This window comes from Dendrobates tinctorius, unplaced genomic scaffold (assembly GCF_039654945.1).
Source record: "Dendrobates tinctorius isolate UK_male_01 unplaced genomic scaffold, ASM3965494v1 ptg000007l, whole genome shotgun sequence".
Lineage (NCBI taxonomy): Eukaryota > Metazoa > Chordata > Amphibia > Anura > Dendrobatidae > Dendrobates > Dendrobates tinctorius.
The window spans coordinates 37170684-37183153 of NW_027361675.1; the positions used below are offsets into that span (position 1 = coordinate 37170684).

General features: G+C 38.3%; 1 protein-coding gene across 1 annotated transcript in view; it reads right to left on the bottom strand.

Moving 5' to 3' along the window:
* CA4 (carbonic anhydrase 4) overlaps positions 1 to 4418 on the bottom strand; it is a 59236-nt gene extending 54818 nt beyond the window's left edge. The window contains exon 1 of the mRNA XM_073573399.1: positions 4281 to 4418. Within this exon, the coding sequence (XP_073429500.1) occupies positions 4281 to 4341 (61 nt within the window). The 5' untranslated portion in view covers positions 4342 to 4418. The remainder of the gene's footprint in view (positions 1 to 4280) is intronic.
* Positions 4419 to 12470: the final 8052 nt, after the last annotated feature.

A 12470-nucleotide genomic window follows, 5' to 3' on the forward strand; every position in this document is an offset into this window, starting at 1 on the left:
CTGTTCTTGTCTTTGTCAATGGGCAAACTTACAAAAGCAGCAAGGGATTAAATACTTATTTCCCCCACTGTACAACAATGCCTCCCACTTCTGTAAACAGAATAAAATAATAATTTCAATAGATCTGCTCTGGGGCACAAAAAATACAAAAAAGTAGCATTTGTTTCTTTTTAGCTGTCCATGCAATTTGTTGGCATTTGATCTAATTTGACTTATTTTGTTAGATTAGTCACCATTCTTCCTGTAGTTTAATTTCACTACAACTCTATGTAACTAAAATATAAAGATAGATATGAAATAGATATATAAATAGATAATAGATAGACCTTGATACGTAAAACCTCCTTGATGTTATTCTCAACAAAAAAAGTTATTACAAACAGAGTGATGTATTTCAAGTGTTTATTTCTGTGAATGCTGATGATTATGGCTTACAGCCAATGAAAACCCAAAAGTCATTATCTCAGTAAATTAGAATACTTTATAACTGCTTGAAAAAATGATTTTAAAATCCAAAATGACATAGCTCCTCAAACCATCACTGACTGTGGAAACTTCACTCTAGACCTCAAGCAGCTTGTATTGTGTGCCTCTCCACTCTTCCTCCAAACTCTGGGACCTTGATTTCCAAGGCCTACTGTGAAGTATCCACAATCAATGATGGTTTCAGGAGCCATGTCATCTTCTGGTGTAGGTCCACTGTGTTTTATCAAGACCAAAGTCGGCGCAGCCGTCTACCAGTAAATTTTCGAGCACTTCATGCTTCCTTCTTCCGAAAAGCTTACTGCAGATGGAAATTTCATTCTCCAGCAGGACTTGGTACTTTTGGCAGTGTGGACAAGTGCCAATTCCTGGTTTAAAGGCAACAGTATCACTGTGGAAGGCTACTTTCAAAGCATCCTGGGCTTCCATAACACCTCAGCAGTGCCACAGGTTGATCGCCTCCATGCCATACCGCATTGATGCAGTAACTGATGCAAAAGGAACCCCGACCAAGTACTGAGTGCAATTACTGAACATACATTTCAGTAGACCAATATTTTCGATTTTAAAATAATTTTCTCAAGCTGGTGTTACAAAGTATTCTAATTTACTGAGATAATGACTTTTGGGTTTTCATTGGCTGTAAGCCATAATCATCAACACTAACAGAACTAGACACATGAAATGCATAATGACTCTATATAATATATGAGTTTTACCTATTGTATTGAAGAACTGAAATAAATTTACTTTTTTTGATGATATTCTAATTTTGTGAGATGCATCTGTACAACAAGAAAGCGGAGCTTGTAGCCAACCTGTACTATGTGACAGGGTGTGATGTTGCCAAGAAAAATTGTGTTATAGTGATCCATAGATTTAACATTGTGTAATCAATAAACTGGCTGCCAATCACCTGATTAAAGGGCTAACACTTGTTCATTGGGTGAAATGATTTTTAAGCTTCCTTAAAAAAATCACCGTTCTCGGAAGCACAATGCCATCCTGTGTAAAAAGGACATGTTCTGCCAAGAACAATGACAGTATTTGTGCAAAGAACGATTGTTAACTTGCTAACTCTGTGCACTTGCCTTTGACCTGTCTAAATAATCTAATAAATGACCCAATGGACTGCTGTGTAGCTGATGAGTGGTTTTATAAAGGCTGTGGGGCAGCCAGTGTAAATGTCCTGCTAACTGTTAAACTGTAAACCGCTACGGAACATGTTGGCGCTATATAAATAAAGATTATTATTATTAAGTGTAAAATCATAGAATCATAGAATGTTAGAGTTGGAAGGGACCTCCTCGGTCATCTAGTCCAACCCCCTGAGCATCAGGCACAACCATAGAGCTCTAGCAGAGAGGATTTGAAACACACCATTCATTTGTGATTACCTTGATATTTTTTCATTCTTATAAATGTCAAAGGCAGATTTACCAGAAGACAATTTCCATAACTTTTTGAGATATTGAGGAATAAATATTGAATTTTAATTTTATTCATCTGATAAAAAAGTAAATATGTGGAAATGCTATCCTATGTAACCAAATGATCATGATATTATGAGTATTGCATGTTCCGATTTAGTGATATTACGACTGAACACAGCTAAAGTAATTGATAGATTTGTTTGAAAGTTAGGGTACCGTTACACTTAGCGATGCACCAGCGATCCCGAAAATGATATGGATCGCTGGTACATCGCTAAGTGGTCGCTAGTGAGCTGCCACACAGGCAGATCTCACCAGCGACATCGCAGCGGTCGGGGGTCGCTACTTACTTGTCAGACGCGGCGATCCAGATGTCCTCCCGCCCGCGTCCACGCGTCGCTCGTCGGCGCCACAGGAAGCCCAGCAGGAAGCGCCCGACGAGAAATGATCTAGGACGTTCTCGCGTGATCAGCGATAACCAGCGGGGGAGCCGGTTGGAGGTAAGTATCAGACATAGCGATATTGCTAGCAATATCGCTATAATGTCACAAAATCGGTGATGTTACAGCGATATTGCTAGCGATATCGCTATGTGTAATGGGGGCTTTAGACAGATGGGACAGAGATGAAGAATTGTGTAAAAATGGCCCAGGTGTTAAAAGTTACACAAGTTACAGAAATTAGACGTTTGCGTAGATAACTTGGCATATTCAAGGTTATACTACAGCTGTTCAGTTATAAAGTTCTGGAAGAATGTATTCAGCTTGATAAGACCCCCTACCCAGAAAGGAAAAAAAACAGGAAGGCAAAATGTGATAGTTAAACTTATTTTGGGTTCTTTAAAAAGTTGTTGTGTCTTCATTCTAAGCCTAGCATGTTCATATATTGTAGTTTACGTCTTTATATTAGAAGGAAACTGATAAAGTTATTACCCACTACCCAGACATTTATGGGGTCAAAAATAAATTTCAATCCCACCAGAAAAACAGAAATCTGCATCATAGGAACGCTCTAGTGGCATAGGTGGTTGAAAAAAGAACTGATATTGGACACAGTTTTTAACTGTCCTCCATGCTGATGATGTATATGTTCAGACCAGAGAAAAAGCTGGGCTACTGGTATATAGCACGTCCATGCTATTGATACAATAAATAGATATTTTTTACCTCACAGGCACTAAAATTGTTCCCATGTATTAATATAAATTTCAAGTCACACTAAATGTTAATTCTCTACATCTTATATATAGGTAGACTTGGGTAAGAACTGATTCTAAGTCAGCAAACTGAAATATTCAATGACTTGAATAATTGTGACATTGACAGAAACTGATCTATATGCAAAAGCAAAGATAAGCCTTAGGCACACATGATATTAAGCATGCCATAGTTACTATGGTATGTATATGTATCTAAAGATCTATCTATCTACCACATGTCTATCTATCTATGGATCTATCTATAACATGCTATCTATCTACCCCATATCTATCTATCTCCTATCTATCTATCTATCTATCTATCTATCTATCTATCCATCCATCCATCCATCTATCTATCTATCTACCCATGTCTATCTATAACATTCTATCTATCTACCCCATATCTATCTATCTCCTATCTATCTATCTACCCATATCTATCTATATCTATCTATAAATATGCTTATCTATATTATCTCAATGAATAAGCAAATCAAACAATATGGAAAAATACGCATCTCACTTCATGTACCATTCACAATGTGAACAATAACCTAATAGATCAGTGGTCTCTTGACACTAACCTGGATTTTGGGCACATCAAAAGGATAATATTGGTTTGCCCTGACACTGATTCAATGACTACGTTTTCTGTCTGTATAACTTGTCTCTAGTCTTAAATGCACTACTCTTTTATACGACAGAAATACATCTAAATTACATTAATTATAATAGTATAATAATGTTAAATTAATGGAAACTTCGATCTGTGATTACAAAGCAAAATATAATAATAATTAACTACTTTAGATATAATGTTAATTGACAAGATTAACTGATGTCATGATTTCTAGCCTCCCCTAACTTTTCCTAGTGGTTAAGATCAGCTTTACAGTCAGATAAAATAATTGATAGAAATATAGTACAGTTCACTGGTATTTTAGCTGTTTCAATTGTCACATCTTCATATAAATTCAGCAACACAAAACCAATAGTTTAGCATTTTTCACTTCAGCCTTTCGGTGAAAATGTTGCACTGATAAACGATGTGTGAGTTCTATAATAATTTGCAATCTTTTCCTTATTTGTGTAGAATGAACAGAAGACAATGCAATTTGTCAGTGAAATTTAAGGCAGCAGGAAAAAGATGAGACCTGGCTTACCTTCTGCTGCAGAAGATGTGAGAACATGCAGCATGAGGGAGAGGAACAAGTAGAATATCATTTCTGCAGAAACTGATGCCTTCAGTCAGGATCAATCAGCACCTTTGCACTGTAACATATCTCTGCTGAGACTTTTTATACAGGAGAGGGCATATTGCAAGAAGGTGAGCTCCTCCTTTTAACTCCTCCTTTTACTGAGTATTTCTTGCATCCACCAATAAATACCACAGCTTCTTCATTGTGAAATTACAATGCCAATAGATAGATTTATTTCTAGCAATAACAAGGAAACTGGATGCATGTTTTATGATGTGATTGACATCAGAGAAATGATTAAAGGTAATAATCTGTCAGCTGATTCACGCTTCCCAAACTTTCAGCAGTATTAGAGAATGGCTCCTGCACTACAAATACCTGATGTACTCTGAAACATTATGGCATTTAGGGGAAAAACTTAGTTGAAAGTGTGGCCAGAGACAAGGAGGCTAGTCTCTGCCAGTTTCATCCTGCTCGCTCCATTAGATTGACAGGTCTCTCCCTATATACACAAATAAGGAAAAGTCAGTGAAGATGCAGTATGGGCCTGATTCCTAAAAGCTTTCCTAAACTTTTTCTGCAACAAAATTTTGCTAATTTTTGTATTTTCACTACAAATTAGTTGAAGCTGGGGCGTGGTGGGGGTGTGCTCCACAACTTGTCTAATTCATGATGAGCTGTTGTGTTCAATACACTACAAATCTCAGTCTGGTCGCTGACTGGAGCAAGATTTCTGGTGTGGCGCATCAGATGCTCCAGATGCATAAAGAGGCGAATCATGAGTGTCTGACTCCATGATGCCCTCTCATCAAATCACCGGTTTTGATTAATCTGGTCCTATGTCTCTTGGATTATTCACCTTGTCTCCAGGAGTGCTCTGAACTATGTTTTTTATCTTATATCTACGGTGCCTTGCTAAAGTATTCGGTCCCCTGGAGCTTTTCAACCTTTTCCCACATATCGTGCTTCAAACATAAAGATACCAACTGTAAATTTTTGGTGAAGAATCAACAACAAGTGGGACACAATTGTGAAGTTGAACAAAATTTATTGGTTATTTTAAATTTTTGTGGAAATTCAAAAACTGAAAAGTAGGGCGTGCAATATTATTCAGCCTCTTTAACATAATACTTTGTAGCGCCCCCTTTTGCTGTGATTACAGCTGTAAGTCACTTGGGGTATGTCTCTATCAGTTTTGTTCATCGAGAGACTGACTTTCTTGCCAATTCTTCCTTGGCAAACAGCTCGAGCTCAGTGAGGTTTGATGGAGATCGTTTGTGAACAGCAGTTTTCCGCTCTTTCCACAGATTCTCAATTGGATTCAGGTCTGGACTTTGACTTGGCCATTCTAACACCTGGATATGTTTATTTGTGAACCATTCCATTGTAGATTTTGCTTTATGTTTGGGATCATTGCCTTGTTGGAAGACAAATCTGCATCCCAGTATCAGGTCTTTTGCAGACTCCAACAGGTTTTCTTCAAGAATGGTCCTGTATTTGTCTCCATCCATCTTCCCATCCATTTTAACCATCTTCCCTGTCCCTGCTGAAGAAAATCAGCCCCAAACCATGATGCTGCCACCACCATGTTTGACAGTGGGGATGGTGTTTTCAGTGTGATGAGCTGTGTTGCCTTTACGCCAAACATATCGTTTGGCATTGTTGCCAAAATGTTCAATTTTGGTTTCACCTGACCAGAGCACCTTCTTCCACATGTTTGGTGTGTCTCCCAGGTGGCTTGCTGCAAACTTTAAACGACACTTTTTATGGATATCTTTGAGAAATGGCTTTCTTCTTGCCTTCTTTCATAAAGGCCAGATTTTTGTCCTATGGACAAACTGTCCCACCTCAGCTGTAGATCTCTGCAGTTCATCCAGAGTGATCATGGGCCTCTTGGCTGCATCTCTGATCAGTCTTCTCCTTGTTTGAGATGAAAGTTTAGAGGGAAGGCTGGGTCTTGGTAGATTTGTAGTGGTATGATACTCCTTCCATTATAATATGATCGCTTGCACAGTACTCTTTGGGATGTTTAAAGTTTTAGAAATCATTTTGCATCCAAATCCGGCTTTAAACTTCTCCACAACAATATCACGGACCTGCCTGTTGTGTTCCTTGGTCTTCATGATGCTCTCTGTGCTTCAAACAGAACCATGAGACTATCACAGAGCAGGTGCATTTATACGGAGACTTGATTACAAAAAGGTGGATTATATTTATCATCATTAGTCATTTAGGACAACTGTTCTGTCTCCAACATTTAATCCAATATTTGAATGTCCATCTGGAAATATACTGTTATTTGCTGTAATGTATAGAATGTACAGGTTTCTATGTATTTTACTATTTTCTGTATCTTTGGTTCCATCTACTGACCAAAGTCATAACTGCAGTGTTATTCTATTTTACTTGTGTTTTGCTTTCCCTCCATTCACAATGTATTCTGCAAAGCACCCTGGTAAGTTTGGAAAGCATTATGGTTTAGTACAGCCCCCATTTTTCCCTCCAGTCCTCTATTTTCTCTCAAGCCTGCTTCCTGGGAACATCTCATTTCTCTTCCCCCTTGTGTCAGCATCGCTGGTACGTAAACATGCTTCCTGTATATAATTTCTGTCTTAGATCAGCCTGATTAGTCAGCTCTCCCCTGCTCAGGTAGTAGTGCAGATACTGTATGTTATGTATATTATGTATTCCTATGAATCCAGTACTGATTGTATTTATATGTTTTACTTGTAGTTTCACCGCATCAATATACCACTACGTTCAATAAAGCACAAATTCAACCTACAGTCTCCTTATTGGACCCCGGTATAGCAGCATAGCTGCCTGAATAAGCTACATGAATCCTGGTTCATTATTGAGGACAGAACAACAACATTGGATCATTCAGAGATCCACAATGAACTTCTGGAGTGAGTTTGCTGCACTGAAAGTAAAGGGGCTGAATAATATTGCACGCCCCACCTTTCAGTTTTTGAATTTCCACAAAAATTTAAAATAACCAATAAATTTCATTCAACTTCAGAATTGTGTTCCACTGGTTGTTGATTCTTCACCAAAAATTTGCATTTGGTATCTTTATGTTTGAAGCATGATATGTGGGAAAAGGTTGAAACGTTCCAGGGGGCCGAATACTTTCGCAAGGCACTGTATATATATATATATATATATATATATAGAAATATGAGGAAATTGGGATCCATATTTCTATTTGTTGGGGCATACTCTCTGCCTGGATCCGTGCAAAGTATAGGGTGAACACTGATTACTGCATCAAGAGGAACTCCTTTATGGTGAGCTGGCTATATGTTTTTCACATTGTTTGAATATATATATATATATATATATATATATATATATATGTATGAGTGTACAAATTCAGTACATAATGTGTCTATATATGTGTATAAATTATGTATGTGTGTATATCTGTGTAAATATGCACATGTATACTGTATATGTGTGAACATATATATACTGAATTTGTGTTTCTATATATATATATATATATATATATATATATATATATATATATACATATACTTTGTGTATGATGGACCCAAAGAAAAACTTCACACTGTATAATTGCTTGCATGCAAATGTGGAAGGAAAAGGAATCCAGCTCCAAGTAATAAAATCAATTTCCTTTAATCATATACATTAAAAATAAGAATAGGCTATAAGACATACAGATACCGGGTAAACCGGTGGAAGGGTGCCTGTCTAAGAACACTGAGTCTAAGAACACATGTGTGTTCAAAATGCGTTCAGTATAGACAGGCACCCTTCCACCGGTATACCCGGTATCTGTATGTCTTATAGCCTATTTTTATTTTTAATGAATATGATTAAAGGAAATTGATTTTATTACTTGGAGCTGGATTCTTTTTCCTTCCACATTGGAATTTACAAGGCATCTGGCAGAGACGCGAATCCGTGCTCAAGATCTCCTGGAATCAAAGAAACTCGTCAAAAAGGATGAGCTGAATTTACCTTTTTTCACAATTGCTTGCATACAGTATAATAGCACCCACATAGCCCTCCATAAAGAATAAAGGCTCCCACATAGCCCCACAAATATTTCATTGGCCCAACATAGCCCTCCAAATATTATAATGGTACCCATAGAGCTCTCCAAATATTATACTGCCCCCCAAATAGACCTTCATATATTATTATAGTCCCCATATAGCTCTTCATATAGTAAAAAGAGCCCCATAGTCCTCCATATATTGCACTCCCCATAGTCCTCTATATATCCTAATGCACTTCCCATAGTCCTCCATACAGTATAACACCCCATATAGTCCTCTGAATAGCCTAAATGACTCTCCATAGTTCTCCTTTTAGTTTAATGCACCACCATAGTCCTCCATATAATATAATGCACTCCCCATAGACCTCTGTATGAAATAATGCACTCCCCATAGCCCTCCATATAGTGTAATGCACTCACCAGTCCTCCATATAGTATAATGCACTTCCTATAGTCGTTCATATAGTATAATGCACTCATCATAGTCTTCTGTACAGTATAATTCACCCCATAGTCTTCCATATATTAAAATGCTGTCCCCATAGTCCTCTATATAGCATAATGCACCCATAGTCTTCAATATAGTATAATGCACTCCCCATAATTCCCCATATAGTATAATGCCTTCCCCTTAGTCCTCCATACAGTATAATGCACTCCCCATAGTCCTCCATACAGTATAATGTACTCTCCTTAGTCCTCAATACAGTAAAATGCACTCCCTATATTCTACCATACTTCCCATACCTTCCTCCACCAATTTTATTTTGTCACTAAATTATCTATACCCCGCAATGTTATGTGTACTGAGGAAATCATCCACCCCTTTTTTAAAAGCTGTTATAGTGTCTGCCATTACCATCTCTTGTGGAAGGGCATTCCACATTTTGACTACTCTAACTGTAAAGAACCCTTTCCTATTTAGCTGCTTGAATAGTCTTTTTTCCACCCATAATGCGTACCCCCTGGTCCTTAGTATGGTTCTTGGAATAAATAAGTCATGCGCCAGTCCTTTGTACTGACCACACGTAAATGAGATCCCCTCTGAGGTGTCTTTTTTCTAAGCTAAACAAGTCCAACTTTTTCAACCTCTCATCATATGAGAGGCCTTCCATCCCTTGAAACAATCTAGTTGCCCGCCTTTACACTGACTCTAATTTCAGAACGTCTTTTTAAAATGTGGGGCCCAAAATTGGATCCCATATTGTAGATGTGGCCTCACAAGCAAGTTATTCATAGTACTTCACACAGTATAATCCACCCCCTTAGTCCTTCATATAGTATAATACACTAATCGTCCATGAAGTATAATGCGCTCCCAATAGTCCTCAATATAGTATAATACCCTCCATAGTCCTCCATATAGTATAATGCACCCCATAGTCCTCCATACAGTATAATGCACCACCCAGAGTCCTCCATATAGAATAATGCAATCCCCAAAGTCCTCCATATAGAATAATGCACCACCCATAGTCCTCCATATATTATAATGCACTCCTCATAGTCCTCCAAACAGTATAATGCACTCCCCATAGTGCCCCATACAATATAATAATGCACTCCTCATAGTCCTTGATACAGTATAATGCACTTCCCTTAGTCTTCTATATAGTACAATGCACCCGATATAGTCCTCCATATGGTATAATGCACTTCCCATACTCATCCATACAATGTAATACACCCTCCATAACCCTCCATACAATATAATGCACTCACCATAGTCATCCATGCAGTATAATGCACTTCTAATAGTCCTTCATACTGTATAATGATTCCCCATAGCCCTTCATACAGTATAATGTACACCCCATAATCCCCATATAGTATAATGCACCATATAATCCTTTTTAAAGTAAAATGCACACCATAGTCCTCCATATATAATGCTCCCCATAGTCCTCCATATAGTATAATGCATACGTTAGTCCTCCATATAGTAAAATGCACTCCACGTAGTCCTCCATGCAGTGAAATGCACTCCCCATTGTCCTCCATACAGTAAAATCCACTCCCCGTAGTCCTCTATACACTATAATATACCCCCTCAAGTCCTCCATATAATATAATGAACCCCATAATCCTCCATTTAGCATAATGCACTCCGCATAGTTCTTCCTACAGTATAATGCACTTCACATAGTGTTCCGTATAGTATAACACACACCTCATAGACCTCTGTACAGCCTAATGCACTTTCCAATTGTCCTCCATACAGTATAATGCACTCCCCTTAGTCCTCCATATGGTATAATGCACTCCCCATAGTCCTCCATAAAGTATAATGCATCCTTGATAGTCCTCCATTTATTATGATGCACTCCCCATAGTCATCTATATAGTATAATGCACCTGATAGTACTCCATGTAGTATAATGCACTCTCCATAGTCTTCCACACAGTATAATGCACCCCACATAGCCTTCCATATAGTTTAATGCAATCCCAATAGTCCTCCATACAGTAAAATGCACTACCCATACTCCTTCATATAGTATAATGCACTCCCAATATTCCTCCTTACAGTGTAATGCATTGCCGATAGTCCTCATACAGTATAATGCAACCCCTATAGCCCTCCATATAGTATAATGCACCCCATATACCTCCATATACAATAATCCCATAGTCCTCCATACCGTCATACAGTATAATGCACTCCCCATAGTCCTCCATACAGTATTATGCACACTCCATAGTCCTCCATACAGAATAATAATGCACTCTCCTTAGTTCTCCATATAGCATTGTGCACTCACATAAGTCCTCCATATAGTATAATGTACCTTCATAGTCCTCCATATAGAATAATGCACTCCCCATAGTCCTCCATACAGTATAATACACTCTCATAGTCCTCCATACAGTATAATGCACTTTCCATAATCCTCCATATAGTATATTAGTGCACTCACTATAGTTCTCAATGCAGTATAATGCACTTCCCATAATCCTCCACAAGGTATAATTCACTCCTCATAGTCCTCTATACATTATTATGCACTCCCCATAATCCTTCATATAGTATATTAGTGCGCTCACTATAGTTCTCAATGCAGCATTATGCACTCCCCATAATCCTCCATATAGTTTATTCCTTGCCTGAGGAGGTGGTGATGGCGAGCTCAGTAGAGAGGTTCAAGAGAGGCCTCAATGTCTTCCTGGAGCCTAACAATATTATATCTTCCAGTTATTAGGTTCTTTAGCAAGACATAGATCTGGGGATTTATTCTGACAGAATATAGGCTGAACTGGATGGACAAATGTCTTTTTTGGCCTTGCTAACTATGTTATTATGTTACATTAATGCACTCCCTATAGTCCTCCATGCAGTATAATGCACTCCCCTTAGTCCTCCATACAGTATAATACACTCCCCATAGTACTCCACATAGTATAATACACTCCCCATAGTCCTTCAAATAGTATAATGCCCTCCCCATAGTGCTCCATATAGTATAATGCACCCCCATAGTCCTCCATATAGTATAATTCACTCCTAATATTCCTCCATACACTATAATGCACTTCCCATCATCCTCCATACAGTATAATGCACTCCCCATAGTCCTCTATATAGTATAATGGACTCCCAATAGTCCTCCATACATTATAATGCACTTTCTATCATCCTCCATACAGTATAATGCACTCCCCATAGTCCCCCATATAGTATAATACACTCCACTTAGTCCTCAATGCAGTATAGGGCACTCTCCATGGTCCTCCATACAGTATAATGCATTTCCCATAATCCTCCAAAACAGTATAATTCACTCCCCATAGTCCTCCATACAGTATAATGGACTTCCCATAGTCCTCCATACAGTACTGTATAATGCACCCTCATAATCCTCCATACAGTATAATGTACTCCCCATGGTCCTACATACAGCATAATAATGGGCACAGCAGAAGAAAAGGCCTCGACCCCTACAACAGAATCTAAGGGAATGGGTGGGGCAGCTGGAAGTGACTCCACCCACAACAGGTGGAGCCCAGAAGAACAAGCGTGCCCAAAAGAGAGACACCATCAGAAAATTATAGAAATAAGCAGGCACCACTTTAATACCAGCAACAAGGATCTGCCATGTGTATAAATCATAGTATATGAAGCA